Genomic DNA, 21,094 nt, shown 5'->3' with positions numbered 1-21,094 from the left:
AGCGGCAGGCTGGAACGGCAGGCTGGAACAGCAGGGACGAGCACAAATCCCGGGTGGCAGACGAGATGTATCCAGATGGGAGAACCCCACGGAGGCCCAGGCAGGCAGGGCGAGCAGGGCTACAGCGTAGCGAAAGCTCGAAGCAGCAGCGGGGCAGGGCAGCCACAGCTCGGTCTCCAGCAGGGCAGGGAAAGCGGCTTTTGGGGTCCCGGCGTTGTTTCCAGCAGGAAGAAAGAACGGCCGAAAGAAAGAAGCAGCAGCTCCTTTTTCTGCAGCTCTTCTCTCCAGACACTCAGAGCGAACTGACCCCACACCCAGGTGTAGACAAAGGAGTAGCCAGGCCCGCCCCAACCCCCTTTTTGTCTTTCTTAAGTACAGCTATTTGTCCCCTAGCAACATGCTTATGGGAGAAAATTCCTTTAACAGGAAAAAAAAACTAAACTGAAACCCCAACAACCAGACAACACTGCACAAGCGCAACGTGGATGTAAATGACTTTTGGGTTCATTGTAATACGAAGCGAGGCTAGGCGGGGCTAGGTGATGAATATGTATAGGTGTATTGGGAAACTTAATGAATATGGAACTTGTAACCCGATAAATACCAAGCTGAATGCAGCTGTCGGCGTGCATGGCTTTGGAGGAGCTATCGCCCATGTGTCCCAGCGCTGGAATAAACACACCTACTTTACTACTTATTCTGGTAGTGGAGTCTTTTCCGCTCATCAGGTGGCTGGTTGGTTGGGTTGGGGTTGGGGTTTTTTGGGGTACCGGTGGGGGGGTTGTTTTTTGTAAGATGTGCTATGGGGTTTGAAGGCGCTGTGGGTGCCCGCAGCGCTGGCACAGCCCCGGCACGGGCAGGGCGGCCCCGGCCGGGCTGAGGGAACCGGGAGCGGCTGCCCGAGGCTGGAGCGGGGGCGCAGGAGCCGAAGGGCCGCTCTTCAGGAGGAGCGGCCGCGCTGCCCCGGAGCCGAGCTGGGCACAGCGATGGCCTCGGGGCGCTGTCAAGCGCAGCGATTCCCGATGCTGCCACAGCGCTTGGCGGGCGGCTTCCAGGAGTATTCCCGGGGAGTGCCGGGCTGTGGTAAGAGCGCGGCTGCCTCGGGGCTCGGGGGCTGCGAGGGCTCTGCCGGGCGGGCAGGGGCGCGGAGCGGGGCCGGGCGGGCCCTCGGGGCCTTGGCGGGGGTGACCTCGGCTGGACGGGCTGGGGCCGCGGCCGAGCGCCGCCGCCTTTGGCCGGGAGCCTCCCGGGCAGAGCTCTGTGCTCGCTGCCGAGGCCCGGGCAGCCCGGGGAGCGCTCGGCGGCCCCTGGGCTCCGGCGCGGGGGGGTCCGTGTGGCCGGGCCGGCGCCGTGTCCCCAGCGCGGCCCGAGGGGAACGGCCCGACCCGGCCGCGGCCTTTTAGGCCTGGGGCTGCTCGGGGGGATGGGCTGAGCTGGGCTCAGCGGGAAATGGCTGAGGGAGAGTGGCTGAAGCCTTCTCACAGCTCCAGTGGGAAACTCTTTACAGCACCATGTGCTGTATGGTGTGTTACAGACGGTGTCCAGTAGAAGGGGAATTCCTTCAAGACACTTGAATTAAGAGTTGATTTAAACTTTTTGTGGGCCTGTAGAAAGCTTTTGTTGCAGTGCAGCTCCCAGACAGCCCCTGGTGCCCGGCTGGGCTGTGTCTCTGGGGCACAAACACCCGCGGAAGGAGCTGGGCCCTCGGGGCTGCTGGTGCTGCTCGCGGAGCCTCCTTGCAAAGGGGATCCAGGGACATCCACAGGCAGAGGCACCTCAGCTCCACCTGTGGCTCTCTGGGGCTTGTTCTGGATAAATGACCTTCTGGGATGGGAACTCAGAGTTCACTGTAACTAGTGGAAGGAATTAACTAGTGCAGCATTGTAAGGCTTCTTGCCTCCAATTAAGAGGATTTGTTGAAGTTTTCTAAAGGCTGTGTTGTGACTCTATGATCTGTGGAGAGCGTCTTTGTGCATTAGTGCAGGTCTGCCCATCACAGATGATCATTGCCACTGGGTGTCACAAAACCTCTCCTGATAAAACCAACTCCATGGCAAAAGAAGTTTCCAAAGAGCAAGAATTCTTCTTTGCTCTGTCCTGCATGTTTAAGGACCTCAGATTTTCGCAAAAAGGTTTCTTTCTACTTCTTGAACAATGAACAAAGGAGCACCAAGAGTTTTGCCAGTTCTTTCTTAGTTTTCCAAACTCTTTTCTAAGAGCCTGCCAAAATGGTATCTGGCAGCTGAGAATCTGTGGGATAGAGACCCTTGTCTGTGATAAAAGATGATGGGAATTAAGTGCCTCAATACCTTTGAGGCCCTGGACTTTTCATTCCGTCCTTGGCCTGGGGCTGGATTTTCCCTTTCTTTCAGTCTTTTTGTTTTAAACTTCCCCTTGAATCAGAAAATGCCGTGACCTGATGTGGTTTCTGTAAGGATGAGTGAGGTTCTTCCCTTGCAAAGCAAAGGCAGTGGCCCAAAGACAGCTGAGCCGCAGCAGGGACCGCGCCCATGAGCTGGAGCCGCCGGTGGAGCATCAGCTGCTCGGGCGGTCTCTGGGGAGAAGCAGGGCTGTCCTCTGCTCCCGCTGACAGCTCCGGCGGCTCTGGGAACCTGTGTGCCCGGGCAGCCCCAGCGGTGCCAGATGTGCCCCCGGGACAGGCGCTGCCGAGGGAGGGCGAGACGTGGGGCTGAGCCCTGAGCCCGAGAGGGGCTCTGGAGGAGGCAGGGGCAGCTCCGCTCCTCCCTGCAGGGTTTGTGCCCTGCTCGGAACCAGTTCCCATCCAGTGGGGGAAAACACCGCCCCTGGGGCACGCAGGAGAACAAAGGGCTTCCCACCCTTAATCCCGGCCCAGCAGCGTGGCTCCGTTTCGCTTTCGCCCGTTGCCCTGCTGTTGTGTTTCTGCCCTCGCAGCTTCCGCCGCCTCCAGGGCCCGGCTGCCGCTTTTCCCCTTGGGAGCGTCCCGGCGGCTGCAGGGAAGGCAAGGGAGGCTCCGTTCGCCCGGCTGAGGGTGCGGGATCCCTGTGTCCAGAGCTGCTCGGGCAGGATGTGACAGAGCTTGGACACAGGATATGCTCAGAGCAGAAGGTTGGTGTTGCTTACAATGTCAGAGTAAATACAGTGTAGTAAAATTGACCACAACTGAATGGAATTTAAATTGAAATTCCTACAACTCACATTTTATACCATAAAGTACAATTTAATACAACTGACATTTAAACAAATACAGCTTAAAAGTTTGCAACGTTAAATACAATTGAAATTGAAATTCATACAACTTTAATACAAGTAAATCCAATTTAATGCAATGTAAACCTTATTTCATATCTAACAGTTAATGCAAGTAAATACTATTTAACGTCATTTAAATTTAAACTGATACAACTTAGTTTTATGCAATGGATAAATAAATAATTTAGTACAATTTAAATTCATACAACTAAAGTTAATGCAAGTAAATACTATTTGATACCATTTTAATTAGTATAACTTAAATTTATGCACCTAAATACAGTTAAATACAAGTTTAGATTCATACAATTTGAATACAAGTAAATACAAATGAATGCAATCTGAATTTAAATTCATACAACTTCAAGTTAATGCAAGGAAATACTATTTAATACCACTTACATTTAAACTAATACAACTTAAATTTATACAGTTAAATACAGTTTAATACAATATGTTTAAATTCATACAACTTAAAATTAATAAAAGTAAATACAAATGAATGCAATCTGAATTTAATACAACTTCAAGTTAATGCAAGTAAATACTACTTAATACCACTTTAATTTAAATTAATACAAGTTCAATTTATATAGTTAAATACAATTGAATATAATTGAAATTAATAATAATTGAATATATATAATATATAAAATATATAATATATAATATATAATATATAATATATAACACATATATAATAAATAATAAATATAATTTAAATTAATACAACTTCAACGGTTTTTCAAGTTAATATAATTTAAAATAAGATTAACATCTATCAAATTGATATCAATAGCTACAAAATACCTACAAAATCAACTTTTTGCAAAAGCTATGCGTCTTTTTTTTGGCCCTGTGGCCAAGCTTCGTGGGTTGGGAATGAACATGTTTGTATTTTTCAGTCTCAAATATCCCTGTCCCCTTGGAGTCCAGTTCATGTTTTCCATTCCAGGTATTTGCATGTGTGGGGTCCTTAAGTAATGCTCTTCTCCTTCCCTCAAGTACTCTTCAATTAGTGCCACCTGCAATTAGAAAGAAGTGGTGTCACAAGCAACTCCATTCGCCTCTATAAAAACTTTAAAAGCTTCTGCAATTAGTTTATTTCAAAACTAATAGTCATTAGAAACAGAAACACATGAAGCCTCCTCTTGGGCAACTGGCTGCAGCAGTGGTACCTGACTTTGTCATTATTTTTGTTTTCTCCATTTCTGTTTGGATTCAGTTACTTCATTGCTCTGGAATAGACTCCCTTCACACGGAGCTCCACTCAAGATGCAAACCCTGCATCATGGGAGAATCTAAAGAATCAATCTGCCCATTGAATTTTAAGCTGAAATAATTAAAAAAAAACCAAAACAAACTCCTGCTCGGCTGTGCTGACAGGCATCCAGTGCAGTGTGCCTTCTTCAGGCACAGCACAGAAGAACGGACTGGGAATTAATCCAAGCATGGCTTCCTCTTGTATTGATCCGTGTCCTGAGTTGTCCCTAAAGTGCTCCTCAGCCCTGGCCTTGGATTGGAGCTGTGCCACACGCTCTGGCCATGGTTTGGTTTGGGTCGGTGAGGGGGATGTGTTTTTGAGAGAGGCAAGCAGGAAAGTTGATGCACAATTCCATCTGCTGCCCTGGGGTGCTGAGGGCACAGGGAGTCTGGCAGAGAAGCTCTGCCTCCTCCTCATGCCCACAGGGCTGGCAAAGGGGACCTGTTCAGGGGATGGGCTGCACATAGCACCGTGCATGATGCCATGGAAAAGAGTTTTCTGCAGTGCTGCTGAAGCTTGATGGGCACTCGTGCCTGGGCTGTGGCTCCTTTGCTGCCAAGAGATCCATGGCCACAGGTGCACAGGAAGCTTTGGGCTCTCCAAAGAACCTCAGGGATTGCCTTTGCTGTCATGTGCTTGGCATAAAAACATGCAGAGGATCAGAGAGAGGATTCCGGGTGCCAGCCTCATTTTGAACAAGTTGAAGTAAAAGCCTAGGAAATCGTGCACTGGCCAAAAGCATATGGGAAGTCTGGGGAAGACTGATCCCGTAATAGAAAGGTCCAGTGCAGGGCTTGGCGCTATTAACCATAACCACTGAGCCCCCAGGACTCTTCAGCCAGAGACCAAATTAAAATGTCTGCACAACATTCCTCTGCCTGTTCTATTTTGGGGGTAGTGTTGGTGTCTGGGTGAGCACAAAGGGCAGAAAGAGGAAGGAAAACGTGTCCCAGGTGATGGGTGGGGTGTGGAGTGAGGGCAAAGGGGACACTGGAACAGCAGCAGGATTTACAGCAGCTCCTTTAGGACCATCCAGCAGTGTCTGCCCTGCTGGGGATGCCACCCGGAAGCAGCAGAGAAATGATGTTCCTACCTGCAACTGTGGTTTGGCATGGTCTGCCTGTGCTTCTCATATTTATAGAATAGGTGTTGGCTCCAGCCCCCCAAATAAGAACTAATCTGGCACATCAGTTGCTGACATCAGTGCCTGACACTGCACTGACACCAGTGCCTGGTGCAGCTGAACAGCTGGGATGCTGTTTGCACAGCAGGGATGCACTCAGACCCTCGCTGACTCCCAAGCCTGAGCATGGACAGAGGTCAAGGCACGGGATCAGGTTTCACCTGGCACATCCTCTCTTTTCTGCCTTTTGAACAGACCGGAGTTAGGGACATTTCCTGCCCAAGGAACAATCTGCTCTCCTGCCCTTTGCTGCAGGCTGTTACCTTCTGTATTTTAGTCCACACACGCTCTCCAGTTCTTCCTGCGAGGATATCCACAGCATCTGCCATCAGTGACTGCAGCTGTGGCACCGAGATACAAACAATTGGTGTGGAATTCACAGAGAAATCATTTCTCTGCATACACAAATTATATCCCAATTAAAATCATTTGCACGCTGATGATTTTGTGACTCATCTTTCACACAGTGAGCACAGCCAACTCATCTTTGCTTCAGCCCTTGCACTGCGTCCTTGTGGATCTAAAATACTCCCCACAGTCCCCTTCCAGGGTAGTCCTGGCATTGCCTCACCCTGCAGCCTTCCCAACTCCTGGAAGATGGTTCAGATACTCTTAATTCAGAGACAGAGAGGCAAGGATTGGATCCAGGCTGTCCTGGCCTCAGCATCAGTGTTGAGGAACAAACTGGGAAAAGCTGGTACTTGAGACCTGTGCTATTGCTGCACTCTTTTAAAAAATTCTCTTCCAAAATGTTGAGTTAGTTAAAGTGAATCCAAACAAAAGGTTTTGGAGTCTCTTCCCAAGCATTTTACTCCTGACAAGGAATTAAGATCTACTGGGACTATGTCTGTAGATATCAACATTCCCGGGTGTGCTCCAACACAGTTGGAGGCACAAGGCTTCCCCAAAGGCGTCCCTTTGGGGGAGGAAGAGAGACACCATCTGCCACTGATGCAGAGCAAGAAGGAGATGTTTCCCCCCCTCTTTTTTCCCCAACCCCCTTGGATACCATCACTTTTGGCCTCGTTGGCTCCAGCCATCATCCCACTGCTGACCCTTGCTGGAGCTGGGTTGGCTCAGCCAAGGGCCCAGTCCATGTTTCTCATGGGTTCTTCACTGTCTTGGGGCACCTCTGCAGCAAGTCTGACAAGTTACCATGAGCAGGCAGACAGGTTTGTTCTGAGACAGGGAGTATGTGGTGCATGGACCCAGCACAGAAAATCAATTTTCCCTCCTTTCCCCCTCTCCTTCTCAGCTCTAGCCGGATTCAGGCTGTTTTGCTGCAGGTGCCTTCTGAGGTCAGAGATGTCAAGGCAGCATGATCTGAATCATTGCAATCATTTTTCCAGACTGATCTGGGGAGGTTCTGGGGGCAGAGAAGGGATTTTCCATAGATACTGACAGGTGAGTCCTGGTGGCTCTATCAATCACCCTTGCAGGTGATCAGCACCTCCTCTGTCAAAGCACTGAAGGAGGATTTGAGAACTCTTTCAGGTCCCCACATTGGACAAACGACTTCCAGAGCACAGGGTGGAAATACAGAACTCTGCCCTGGCCCTTCCTGCTCTGTCTCCCAGCTTGCAGAGGCCAAAACAAGTGTTGGAAATCCAAACCTACCAGCTTGTCATCCTCCTGAGAGACTCTCTGCAGGTAGGGAGCAGTCGCCAGCTCAGCCATTGCCTGGGTCATCACCTGGGCCTGTTCCTCCCGTCTCTGCAGGCGGCTGAGCAGGCTGGCGTGGTGGAACTGCTCGATGGCCCGTGCACATGGGCCACGCTCATCCTGTTTGCCCGGGAAAAGAGAGGAGGTGAGAGGAGAGGCACAGGGAGCACCCTGATCCTTGGACTCCTGTGCCTCAAGGCTTCTCATCAGTGTTTGTGCTGGTCCTGCTCTTAGCAGTGTGCCATCCAGCACCTTTCAGGCCACGCTGCTGGGACAGGCTTTAGAGAGGGAACAAAAAGACTTTCTTGCTATAACCTCTCTAGTAGGACTGGGAAAACAAAGATGTCATCATGATACATGGGAAGGGGAGACAATAGGTGACAAAGACGAATGCAGTTTTCTCCTTTGGAAAGGGCTTTTCCATCACCCCCTCCACTGAACATCACCTGACTTTCCTGGATGGCTTTTCCAGTCTCAGGAAGGAGGCTGAGGAAAGGGTGCAGGGTGTCAGCTCATGGTTTGGGCACAGACAGGCCAATCTATGGTTTCAAAGACAGACCCTGGAGGAACTAAAACCTACAGAGGTGGTCTCTGACCTCCAGGCAGCCAGGAACATGTCAGGCTTGAAGCATGTTCAGGCTTTCCCTTCACATCTGAGCCAGAGCAGTGTGTGTATAAATGACGTAGTGAACTCCAGGCTGTGTGGCTGCAAAACCGAGGGGGCAGAATTGACTTCTCTTAACTGTTGCCATGGTTTAATGAGCTTGGCTTTAGCACTGAGATGGTTTGGTCAAAACCAACCTGAGCAGAACAAGAAGTTGGATTGCACGTTTGCATCCGCAAAAGAGGAAGAGGGCGGCAGAAAGAAACGTTTGTTCTGTTAAATCCCAAATATATTATTTTTTCCTCTCCAAGTAAGTTGTAATGCTTGAGTCTGTAGCTGAAGTTTGGCCGTTTTTAATTTAGCTTACGTGTGATGGAAATAAAACAGCATCATGTTTGTAGCTTGAAGACAATTGTGGAATACATTAAAGAAAACAAAAGTGGCCCAGTCTCTGTCAGTGCCATAAAGAGAGACGAGTCCCCAGCAGCAGAGCAGCTCTGGCTTTGTGCCCATCTCTCTTCCCAGGTAGAACTGGCACTGCCATCTGCTCCTTGAGTCAGAGGTTCGGTCTCGCTGGGATCACTGAACGCTCTGTAAACTGAAGGGGAAGGGAATATGTTTCCCCTGATGATGGATGTGGACCTGGCAGCTGTTCCAACTCAGTGACTCTCTCTTCTTTCCTGGGGCTTTCCTCCTCTCCATGGCAGGTCCCACACCGACCTCTGGGACTGGTTATGAACCTGTAGGCCCATGTTTCAGCCCAGTTCCCTGTCCTTCCTGCTGTGGAGGTGGCACCAGGGTAGCCCTTGCCTAAACCACGGGGCTGCTGTGCCAGCCTCCCTGAAAAAAAAAGTCACTTGGCTGCTGCCTTCAGTGGTGCTGGAGTTTTACCCTGGCTTTTCTGGGAATGCACTTGTGTTTCAGCAAGAATATTTAAATGTAAAGGTGTAAAGCTCATAGAAAATACTGGTGTGTGGCAGCAGTGTAAATGCCTACAGTGGGGACTGGCTTGGGCAGTCCTAAGGCAGCACTCTGTTCTCATCTCTGACAGGAGGAATTTCTTTTCCCTGTGCCCTGGAAACCAGACCTCACTGCTTATCTCCACTTGAACTGTGTGTTCCTGTTCCTCCAAATTAATTTACAGAAGAGGGGAGTCATGAGGAGTGCAAAACCTGCCTGATTTCAAAGTTTTTTCTCTTCCTGTTAACTCTTTTGAGGCTGCAGTAGTTGCAATAGAGAAATCTCAGCTCCAAAAGCAAAGAGAGAAGTGGGGGGTCAAAAAAAAATTAAAAAGCCTCAGTTTTTCTGGGGCTTTCAGAAAGACCAGGATTTTATTGTGTATCCAGTATCCAACCCACACTCTGTTTGTAGTTGTAACTTCTCCAAGTGCATCGAAGGGAATGCCCCCAGCAGGAACAGATCCTCCCCTTTCCCAAAGCTGCCACTTGCATTACTCTGCACATTGGGAACTGGGGCTTTTGGTCATCCAAAGCCAAGAGCAAAGGGCTTCAGGAAAGCACTGGAAAGAAGCAGCTGTGTTTCCTCAGGGACATCTGCCCTCCATCCACTCCACTTCCCTCACCCCAGCGTGGATGCTTTTGGCCAAGCCCCGCACACCTTTCCCTCTGCTGAGTGCCTGAGTTCCGGTGCTTGCTGCTGCTCCAGCAACTGCCCTCTAGGAGGAGAGAAGTCAGAGCCTCCCCAGATCTCTAGCTCATGTTTCTTTTTTCAGGAGAATAATTTAAGAATTGCATGAAAACAGTCTCGTCTATGTGCAAATTTGATTGTTGACCTTTATGCTAATTGTCAGCCAGGGTGCTAAAAGCTGTGTCCATTATGGCCGAAAGGATGGAGCAGAGGTAACTACCATCACCTGGCTTATGGTTGTAACAGATGGGAGGATTATTTCACATCCTTCATTCCACAGAGATCCAGATCTCAATCACGAGAAGTGTTTCAAGTAGCAGTGATTAACTCTTGATGGAGCTCTGGGTGGGAGGTGCAGTCTACTATGGGTATGAAACAGAGTGAGTAACTGTGGTTATGTGAAGTAGGGATATAATATCATAGGCCATAAAGATTGGCAAAAATTGCATGTGGAGGGATTCTCAAGTGGTCACAGTTAAATCATTAGGACTCCTTTTCAAAAGTGTCTAAAGCCACTGGAGCTCTGTTCCTAATGCAATTCACGGAGCATTTGTGGACACTGGAGGAGCATGTGCAGCAGGAATTACCCCCCAACAGCACACGTCCTTCCCACACACCACATACCAGAAAGGGAATGGGATACTCACCTTTATTTTAGTGCTTCCTATAAAAGCCATGGCTGCCACGATCCTTTTCCCAGTGTTCTGCCAAAATGTTTCTTCTTCTTCCTCCATGCTGGGACTGAAAGCTCTTTTCCGGCCTATGAAGCAAAATTACAGAACCACAGAGGCTGTTTATTCATCTCCCTTTTCTTTAGGGCATCTGGCAGGATGTTGGGTGAACTGGAGGAGGAGTGGAGGGGATGGGAAGAGCTGGGCCATCAAGGCGGCTGGCATGGAGGAATGGGTCCTGAGACACCTCTCACCCTCTCATTTAGTAAGGATTGTGGGGGTCACCCCTGAGCCAGGCCAGTTCTTAAGCAAGTTGGCATACCTCGAAAGACTGGCAGTTTTCGAGTTACAGACATTTCCACGGTTTTTCCAATCTCTTTGTTTCTGAAGCCCAGAGTCAGTAAGTACTGCTGGTCAGGGTGAGATTCAGCCCTCTCTGGCAACAGGTGAATTCCGTGAGGATCTGCATAGGGAAAGGAAAATAATTTCCACTGTCCTATTTCTTTTCAGCTGTAAGAGAAGTTACTTTTTTGGAGAAAAATAAGGGAAGTCAAAGAAGGAGTGAAATGGTCTCCAGCAACCTTGCAAAACACAGATGACAAAACCAACACATCCAGCTCTCACTGGGCTTTGAATCTTAGGGCTCTGCAGCCTTTTGCATCAACTGCTTTCATTTTTCTGATGCCTGAGATAAAGCATATTCTGCCCAATACCCCACAGTGTCTGGAGCCCAAGCAGCTCAAACTTTCCAACTGTCTCCAACTCTTTTGAATTCAGCCACACAAACGGAGTCCACAGTGCTTAAGGGCAGCTGAAAACTGCTGTTACCTGTAAATATGTGCTGCACGTAATCAGGGTGCTTCTCAGCAAAGCTTTTGTTGGCCTCCTTTATTTTGTCAGTCTTGTTCTCTTTCTCAAAAGGTGTGTACAGAACAGAAAAAGAGACTTCTCCACTAAGGGCTTCTTGAGTCATAGCCTAGAAAAGGGCAAAAAAATTAGACACTTAGTGAAAAAAACCCAAACAAAACAACCAGGTCGTTTGGATGGAGACTCCATGAGCCAGGAGTTGGTCTCAGTGGTCCTTGGGGGTCCCTCCCAGCTTGGCATATCCTGTGATTCCTTCCCAGGCTGTCAGTTGTTACCTGCCAGTACAGCTGGATGAGGTCACTGGTCTCCAGCCCAGCTCCTTCAGCCAAGACGTACAGATACTGCGCGACCATGGCGCTCCTGAGGACAAAAGCAGCAGAGGAGTGTGCAGGCAGAGAAGGGGATCTGTGGCCAGACTGAAAGGAGGTCCTATTCACAGAGTGTCACGTGAGGTTGATACCAAAGGTTACACAGAACTCCAAGTCCTTGTCCAACTTTTAGAAAAGTACCAGCAAACACATTTTTAGCTCGCTAAACTCTTGCCAGCAAATAGCCCTGGATGATGTCATTTAGGGCCGCAAGTGGGATTATTCACGTTAACATGAACTGGGAAGACTGGAGCTCTGCTGCCCCTGAGATCACACACACAAAGCCAGTGCAAAGTTCCGACGGATTTTGGAAAAGCCTGGCTCTCGGAGGATGCGTCACTGCCGAGAGCTGCAAGGAAAGGGATGCAGAGGAGCCCTGTGGAAGCCCGAGCAGCAGAAGTACCTTGCAGCCTCCGAGTATCTGTGCAGGCACCGAAAGCAAGCGGCTTGGCGCAGGTGACTGCGGAAGTGAGAGGGGTTCTGAATGATGCTCCTTGGAGACAGAAGAGGAATGGACAAGCTTAGACTGAGGTTTCTTACGTCATTAAAGCTTCTAAGAATCAAACGGTGACTGAGGCAGACACTGTATGCACTTCTGCTCTACAACTCCATGCTACATCTCCAATGTCAGGGGAACTCTCTCTCCCTCTCCCTCTCCCTCTCTCTCCAGCTGTGGTCGATGAAGAAAATAGTACTAAAAATATTACTTAAAGGTTAATTTCATTGTGGTTTTATCCTAAATGCAATTTCATTAGGGGTTTGTGTATTCTAGAAGAAATGTTTCAGGGGCAATATTCTCTCTTGCCTTCGGCGTGTAGGTAGCATAAGTAAAACTGCTACAGCACAAGTTCTTGTTAACCCCCAGCTCCCCAGGCAGGAGCAGCAGGTGTCTGGCCCATCTCCCTGGAAACATTGTGCATCTGGAATGTTTCAGAAGGTGAACCTGAGTTATTTTGAAATACTCTTTGTACAAGGCATAGGTGCAATGTGGGTGAACCTTGGCCCGTGTATTAGACCCTTCACTTCAACAGATGCCATTAGTCCAATCGAAACACCAGTGCCCCATGTAAGGTGTGTTTTCCTGATCCTTCTTTTCTCACCATTAGACTGGTTCTTCCTGCACTGCAGTTATTCCTAGTCTTTGTTTCATGGTGGATTTCAGTCTTAGCAGTGACTCTAATCCATATTTTCTCTCACCTGTGTGAATGTTGCAGAGCAAGGTCAGGCTGCCCCAGTTTTAAGTAGCAGATGACGAGCTTTGACTCAATCCAACTGGCAAGCCTGGAAATATCATCTGGAGAGGACTTCAAGGGGTCTTCTGTAGCAAAGCCTTTACTGCAAAGCTGCACATGAAACAAAACCATGATTTCCAAATATTAGAATACACCATGTGCTGCTAGGTGGAAATACTTTTTGTGACTGATCAGTGGAGAAAACTCAAGTCTCATAGACTGTGGCTCTAACTAAAGTCAGCATTACAAAAATCAGTACAGAGGACAGAAAGGTCTTTCAGGGATGTTTTGTTTTTTGCTTCTGGGGAAAGCTGGATTAAGAGACTGCTGAGAAGCCCCAGCCCTACAATTCTGTGATGTCCCAATCACTCTGTCCGCAATCCCAGGGATTCATTTCTTCATCCCTTTTCCTGCTATGTCCATTCACCAGCCTTTCCTCTTAGGAGGAGACAAGCCCTCCTTTCCTCTTAAGTGACCCGTGGTGCTGTCCCTACCACAGCTCATTTCAGAATATAGGGGGCAACAAAGCACTTAAAAATGACGATACTTTATCATTTTACTCACTAGCTGCTGTCATATTTATCACTTAAAAAAAATTACTTCAGTATTGTAGAAAAAGCCAGTTAGGGATAGGATATTTGAGGATAGGATAGTTGCTTGTGAACTGGAAAGCCCCTAGTATTTGACAACTGCTTTTGAATGAAGTTTGGCAGAACAGTGCTAAAAGAAGTGCAGGCGGTCCCTTTCTCAGGGTTTCAAGTGCCTGGCTGAAGAGATTGGAGTCAGAGTGGAGAGAAAACATTATCTAGGGCAGAGTGAAAACTCCCAAGTATTGAGAGGGCATTTGTTGCTGATTAAACAATGCTGGGATTAAAAAGAGGAGCATTTTTTTCATGCTATGGGACTTCCATTTCCTCTACACATTAATACAGTTCAGAACTTGGAGAAAAATACAAAATTACCCGAGATTCTCTGGTTCAGTCCAACACTTCCCCCCTTCTGCGGTTTATTTAGAACTCCTAATTTTCACATCTCAGGTGAAATTGCATCTCGGGATTTCTCTTCAACCCTAAGCATTCCAGCTTGGTGCTCCTGGTTCCCTTTGCTATTCCTGCCCCAGGGAGCGCCGGGACAGCCCCGCCGTGGCTTTACCGGGGGGTCACACCCCTTTAGCCCCGTACCTCCAGTGCCGTGGAGAACTTGGCCGCGGCTGCTGCGAAATCGCGCTGCGTGTACCGAGCGCTGCCGTCCCGCAGGGCGGCCTGGAGCGCAGCGCCAGCGCGGTGCCACACGCTGTCCCCTGCGGCTGGGGCAGGAGCCTGGCCCGCTGCTGCTGCCACTGCAGACATCAGCGGCTCGCCAGGCTCCGCCTCAGTGTCCGCCTCATCAGCGCCGATCAGCTCCGCTTCTATTTCCCTGAGTCTGGAGAGAGGAATGGGAAGCGGAGGGCCCGGGAATGTCCCTGTGCCGCTCTCTGCTGGCGTTTCTGCGTTTGTCCCGGACAGATTTCCATGGCTTTCTGCTTTATCTGCGCCACTCTGCGGTCGTTGTTTGTGCTCTTCTGCCTCCTGCAAGAGAAGGAGCAGGAGGTGAGAGGAGAATCGTGGGATTTAAAGTCATTTCAGAGAACCCCAGCATGGTTTGGGTTGGAAGGGACCTCAAGGATCATCTCATTCCACCCCCCTGCCATGGGCAGGGTCACCTTCCACTATCCCAGGTCACTCCAAGCCCCGTCCAGCCTGGCCTTGGACACTTACAGGGATGGGGCAGCCCCTGCTTCTCTGGACAGCCTGTGCCAGGGCCTCAGCACCCTCACAGCCAAGAGTTTCTTCCTAAAATCCAATCTAAATCTCTTTCACCTTAAAGCCATTCCCCTTTGTCACAACTTGCCTTTGCAAAATGTCCCAGGAAAGCTTTCTTTTGTTTCCAGAAGTGATTTCGGAAAACACTTTACCATGGATTTTAGCACCAAATAGGGTGACATGAAGGGGCAATATGTTAAAATTAGTTGCCTTTCATTCTTTTAACTTTACTGGATGCATTGGGATAAATAGATTTGGAACATATTATTGAATTAACTTGAATGAAGAAAAGAAAACAGAATGAAATAAAATGCAAGTATCTGGGAAAAAAATGTCTTTTCATAGTCCTGAGTGGAGATCTAATGTTCCTTCTCTGCCTTATCCTGCTAAAAGGAGGGCAGGCATTCCGTCCTATGAATCGCTCCAAACCGAGCCTAGGCACACTTGTGAGACGGCGTCCAAGAGCAGGCGTTTGCTTTATTCGGTGCCGGCTGTGCGGGGATCGCTCCTCCTAGCACACACCCACCCCAGGCACACGGCAGATTACCATGTACGGTTACATTTTATGTATATTCATTATTTGCTTTAGAAAAGGTGTGGTTATGCAAACTATTTTTTGGAACTCATCATTATCATTAGCACACGCAGAGCACAGGGCTCCCTGGTGGTTGTGCTGAGGAAGGCTTCAAGTCTTCCTCAGGGGGTGTCTTGATGAAGGCCGTGTGTCTTCTCCACTGTGCGCTTTTCACCTTTCTCCTCTAGGCATGCACAGTCTCTGCTGTTTCAGCAGTTTCTTCACTGGTTTTAGCAAGCTTTGTCCTTCATTCTTGCAAGTTTTGTCTTGCCAAGTTACATTCCGTGTCTTAAGCTTATGGCTAACATTTGCTAACTTTTAGCACCGTATCTTATGTTTTCATAATGCTTTCACAAGTACCGTGATCTTAACCCTTTCACCTATTCCAAAGTACCACCTGAGATGCCTCTTCTGATCCCAACAAGAATGGGTGTTCCCTGATGGAGAACCAATTTCAAAATCTACTTAAACCTATGAAATCTATTTCTGCACTGAGCACGTTGAATATGCTTAGGACATGGATTCCTGTGACCACAGCAGAATTAAACAGTGCCATCTGAGATCAGATTCCTCTTATAGTTGTACATGTTCACTGTCAAAGACGTTGTTAAACTGACCAAGCAGAGGAAAGAAGTCTCCTCTGAGGTACAGTGGGGATCCAGAAGTCAGGCACGGAGAAATGAACCCCACTCAGGGACAGGAGAGCCATGGCTGAGCAGCTTCCCCTTTGCAGGGTTCCTGCAGTTCCTTTCCCTTAAGTCCCATTGCAAAACGGTCCTGAGTCAGCTCAGCAGAGTTGTACTCACCTCAGAGGCTGTTGAGGAAGATCCCTGTTGAGAAGACATGTGAGAAGGGAACTGCTGGCTCACTCCAAGCTCCTGGACCACCTGGAAGAATACAGGGATGAGCACACTCACGTTTGCATGGCTGTCCCTGAGGCAGTTGGTCCTAAATGTTTTCCCAGCCTTCCTCAGCTTGGAATTCCAGCTTAGCTCTTCCTCCCCTCCTTAGGAATCCTTTCAGCCCCAGAGTTGGAAAATGAAACAACCTGCAGGAACTGTCTTACCTGATTAGAACACCAGAAGGGAAGTTGTTCAGAGCCCCATCCAGCCTGACCTTGAATATTTCCAGGGCGACCCCTGTTTGCTGTGGGCAACCTGTGCCAGGGCCTCTCCACCCTCCTCACCATTCCTCCTCCAGGGAGGAATTTCTTCTCACTATCCAACTGAACCCTGCCCTTTGTCAGTTGGAAGCCATTCCCCCTTGTGCTGTCCCTGCAGGTCCTTGCAAAGTCCCTCCCGGGCTCTTCCCGAGTCCCTTTAGGTGCTGGAAGGAGCTCTAAGGTCTCTCCCAAGCCTTCTTCAGGCAGAGTGGTCCCAGCTGTCCCAGCCTTTCCCATAGCAGAAGTGCTCCAGCCCCCTGAGCACCCTCTGATCCTTCCTGTGGGCTCCTCTGGGCCGCAAGGAATCATCTGGGAGGGGACTGGGAGAAACCCATTGCAGCCTCTGGCAGGTGCTGAGGCTGGCTGTAAACTGGGGTGCTGGCAATGCAGTGAAAAGCTGCTCCCTCGTTAGTGGCCGTGGTGATGGGAGGAGGAGATGTGGGTGTGCCCTGGCATGGCCAGGAGTCCCCGTCCCCTGCCAGGCCTGTCCCCAGGCCAGCACCAAAGCTGCCGCCAGCTCTGGAACAGCCCCCCGGGAATGCCCTGTTGTTCCCAAAGGGAACTGTTCCCCATGGGACAGCCCAGGCCCACGCAGAGCCCCTCTGGGCCTGGCCCAGGGAGAGCTGCCCCTTCCCCACTCACCTGCTGGGGCTCCATCAGCCGTTCTGGCAGTTGCTGGGCTCCAGTTCCACATCCAGGGCGGTTGGAGAGTCCCCGCCCCAGCCCAACTGCTCCCTGCCCCAGCACCTGCCCCCCCAGCCCTTCCCCAGCCCCCCAGGCCCCACGGCCTGGCCACCCCAAACACGATGGGGCACATGGGGCACCGCTCCTGCTCCGCAGCTGCTGCTCGGCAAGGGGGGAACGGCTCCAGGCCCAGGTCCACTGAGGGCAGTCAGGAGCTCCCAAATCAATCCCTCCTTCCCCTCCTGGGCTTCACCTGCAGCTGGGCAGGGGCTGACACTGCGCTGGGCTTGTGCTTGTGCTTGTGCTTAAAATGATCCCAAAGACCATTTTCCTGTGGGGGAGCAGCTGTCACTGTGCAATTGGTGGCTGAAAGGGATGTGACCCAGGTGCGGACATGTCTCTGTCACTTCAGACAGCGTGTCTCTGGTTTTCAGAGCCGCTGAACACAACTCTGCTGAAGTTAAACACAGGCTTTGCTGTCAATCACTTTGAAAACCAAACTCAGAATTTGTAACAGCTCTCCTCTTGTCTCCGCCTGCTGTTGTCCATAATTAGATTGAAGATTTTTTTAGATTTTCGTGTGAAAGGGCGTTTCAATGTGTTCTTCCTGCAAGTATTGCAGGCAAGTGACCAATTTTACCTGTGCCTTACTTTCAAGCCTGGGAGTATCTGCCTTTCATTAAAGTCATTTTTAAATGCACCTCAAAGCTTAAATAACTCAAAGCATCTTTCTTCCCAGCAAGAATATAATAGGTCTTTGGTTCAATCTGCCTTAGAAAAAATTGAGGATGACCATGAAAAGTATCTTAGAAAATATGAATTTTTTTGTTCCTAATCTGAATGTCCAACTGGACAAACCCTCCTGTGGTTTGGTGCAGAAATGCAAGTCAGATTTCTTTTGTACCTCTGAACTTGCAGGATAATTTGATTGCTTTTTTCAGCAGCCTAATGACAGTAAAAAAAAAATGAGGTTTGTCTTTTTGGTATGGTGGGAGTCTTTTATTATTTATTTATTTTTATTTTTCAAGACTCTCAAATCTTACACTTTATTAATAGTGGCTACAGTAAAATTAAAATAAGACCTTCATTGCAATGGAGAAGTTACAAATTTTGCAGCTGCTTGCCCTGCCCTGTTCTATGTCATTGCTGTGTGTGAAGCCTCTGGGCTTCTGCTTCTGGGGTTCCCTCTTTCACTGGTTTTGGAAATTTGATGGCAGTGCTCACATTTTAGAAAGAAGACTTCATTCCAATTAAATTTATTGCCTGAGCTCTTCCAGTCCAGGTGCTTGAAGCTTGTTTTCTAATGTTGTTGGTTTTCTCAGCTTCTGTTAGTATTTGTGATTTTATAACAAAATGTTCTTGGATGTCATTTTGCAAGATTCTGTAATCAGCTTGCTCTTTTGCTCTTGGATTTCTTAGTGCTGGCTCAGAACTGAACGCAGCATTTTGGGAGGGAACCCATCAGTCTGAGATAGGATTCTCTCAGCAGCAGCTGTTTTGCACATCTGAACTAAGGTAACAGGAAGCCACGAACTGAATATCCCGCCCATTGCAGAACCCCCAGTGCTCAGTGTGGAGCCAGCTGGTGACATCTCTGCCGTCCCCAGGCCCCGCTGTCTCTGTATCCCTGTGGCTAGTGGGCAGCGGGAGCTGGTGCGATGGGCACGTGGAGATCCTGCAGTGCTGGACATGGGGCAGAGTCCTGGACGAGCAGGGGGACGTGCAGGGCCAGCGTGGTGTGCCGGCAGCTGCGGGACGGCGAGGCAGAGACAGCCGACACTCCCCGAAACCTCAGCGGGACCGGGAGCCGTGGGGCTGTGAGGGGGCCCTGGGCAGGGCACCAGGCCGACCTGGCCCTGTGCAGCACCTCCCTGCCCGAGCGGGCACCGTCTGCAGAGGTCGTGGAGGATGTGGGACTCACTTATTGTGTTTTACTGTTTATCGTGTTTCACCTCCGGAGTTTGGTGGGGCTTTTGGTTTGTGGTTATTTGTTTACTTATTTTATTGCTGGTGGGTTTAGTTTGGAGTTTTGGGAGGGGTAGAGGGGAGGTGGTTCTTTTGTTATTATTTTTAATTAATATCTTTGCAGGTTTTTAATTAGCAGAAACCCTTCCCTGCCTGTTTGCAGCCAGATCTAGGGTGAAAGGAGGTGGAAGTTGGTGCAAAGGAGCTGTGACCTCACTACAGAATTCAGAAGTCTCATGTGACAGAAAGTGAGGCAGGTCCCAGGTAGCCACTGAGAGAAAGGGCTGGGGGCTGGAGGTGATGGGCACAGCTGTCCATCCTGTGTTGGGCCACGAGGAACTGTTTCTCCATTGGTCATGATCTCCTTAGGAAACCCTGGATCAAGGTCAGCTGCACAGTGCTGCTATCATGTCTTCAAAGGGGTCATTGGAATCTTTCTCTCTAATCCTCCAATGTCTAATTAGCTGTATAATCCTTGAGGACTTGACAAAGGGGGTGGGTGGGAAGGCAACAACTCATTAGGCCTTTCTTCATTTTAATGAGCCCTGCAGTGTATTTGGTGTTCTGAGTCCAGGATCCTCAGGTCCTGAGAGGAGATAGCAGCAGTCCCTCAAGAAATCCAAGTCAGAAGAGAAACCCAAAGTGTCTTGGAGCATTCAGAGTTGCCACTGAAAGCCCTTTCTGATGGAGCCTCCCAAGGGCCTCGTTCGAGCCAGTCACTGGAGGCTGTGATTGCAGGCAGGCAGAGGCACTGGGCAGGTGGCTCTGGTGCTGAGCAAAGCCTTTGTTTGATGGAGCAGAAGGGCCAAGGCCTGAATCCCGGCCTCTGGGACGGGAGATCCCGTCCCTCTCTGAGCCCAGGGCTCTCCCTGGAGGCAGCCTGGGCTGTGAAGGGCAGTGCCCAGGGAAGGACAGCAGTGTAACGGTGCCCAGCGTCCCCAGGGCTGCCTGGACACAGCCCCAGTGCCACGAGGACAACTTGTCTCCTCACAGACCTCACTGGTGCAGACAACTGCCATGGCCAAGGGCACCAAGAGCTCAGGCCCTTGCAGGCAGCTTCAAAGCTCTTGGGGAAGGACCCTCTGGGAAGGCCAGGACGGGGAGTCCTCTTTCCTCATCAGCCTTGTCGCAATGACCGCCACTGACCACTGCCCAGGCTAGCTCCTGCGGTGTGCGACAGGAGTGGGGAGCAGCTGGAGGCTCTCGGCTTTAAAGCTGCTCCTCAGGAGCTCAGCTCTGCCCACGGGAGCTGAAGCTCCAGGCACAGTGGCTGTCAGCAGTCCCGACGAGGGAGAGGATAAAAAGTAGCAAGGAGGCTTGCCACACGGGATAATCCAAGTTTATTGCAGGCAACCCCCTGGAGACAAGCCTCCAGCAGCTCCAGGGAACCCCTTATAAAGGGAGGTGGTACAATGGGGATGGCTTAACTGGGGACCAATAGAAATCTCTAAGGGAGGGATGTGGACGAGGATAGACATTTCCTTGGGCCAATAGCCCCAAGGGGAGGAGGGGAAAGGGATCACATGCCCCAATGGGGCAGCGAGGTTTAGGGGATTTCCAAAGGGGGAGGTGTCTAGAGGGGTAGGGTCTCGGGGGATTGATGGGGACCATATAAGGGTAAATTGGGAGGTTTCACATGATGGACACTGGACCTTGGGGAACAACAGGAGGGGTTTGGGTGATTGATAGGGAAAGAGCTAGAACAAGGGGAGGAGAACAACCATGTAGGGAGCACCAGGGGAGAGGCTTGGGTCTGGGGGAAACCAACTGGAAATAGGAGTGGGGAAGGTAGGGATGAACCATTGGGGTACAGAAAACTTACATAAAACTACAGTAAAGGTATCGCATCACCACAAGCCTCATCCTCTCTCAAGCACTCAGCCCAGTCCTGTTTGCTCTTTCACCACCACCCCAGGTTTGGATTCCTTTGCACCAGCTGCTGCCTTTCTGAGCCATGGTAATTCTGCCCAGGCCAGCAGTGCCATGAAATGAGTCTCTTCCTTCCATGAGCTCTGCTGGCCTGCTGCTCCTCACACTGTCATCCAAGAGATCCCACCATGAGGAAGAGATTTTTTACACAGAGGGTGGTGACAGCAAGGAACAGGCTGCCCAGGGAGGTGTTGGGTGCCTCATCCTTGGGAACATCCAGAGCCATGTTGGACAGGGCTTTGAGCAGCT

At 49.9% G+C, this 21,094-nt stretch overlaps 1 protein-coding gene across 1 annotated transcript; it reads right to left on the bottom strand.

Annotated features, from left to right (window-relative positions):
• Positions 1–3,976: 3,976 nt before the first annotated feature.
• Positions 3,977–14,702, bottom strand: LOC125317640 (spermatogenesis-associated protein 16-like). Its single transcript, XM_048287516.1, has 11 exons — positions 14,684–14,702; positions 13,911–14,297; positions 12,695–12,840; positions 11,901–11,990; positions 11,405–11,489; positions 11,091–11,238; positions 10,585–10,725; positions 10,239–10,351; positions 7,296–7,460; positions 5,942–6,019; positions 3,977–4,256 (listed from the first exon to the last, which is right to left on the bottom strand). The coding sequence occupies exons 1-11, from the start codon at positions 14,684–14,686 to the stop codon at positions 4,050–4,052; spliced, it is 1,563 nt and encodes a 520-aa protein (XP_048143473.1). The 5' UTR covers positions 14,687–14,702; the 3' UTR covers positions 3,977–4,049.
• Between the last annotated feature and the right edge of the window lie 6,392 nt (positions 14,703–21,094).

The sequence above is a fragment of the Corvus hawaiiensis genome, chromosome 27 (genome assembly GCF_020740725.1).
Source record: "Corvus hawaiiensis isolate bCorHaw1 chromosome 27, bCorHaw1.pri.cur, whole genome shotgun sequence".
Taxonomy (NCBI): domain Eukaryota; kingdom Metazoa; phylum Chordata; class Aves; order Passeriformes; family Corvidae; genus Corvus; species Corvus hawaiiensis.
Note: the sequence above shows the minus strand (reverse complement) of the source record. Positions and strands in the feature narration are given on the sequence as shown.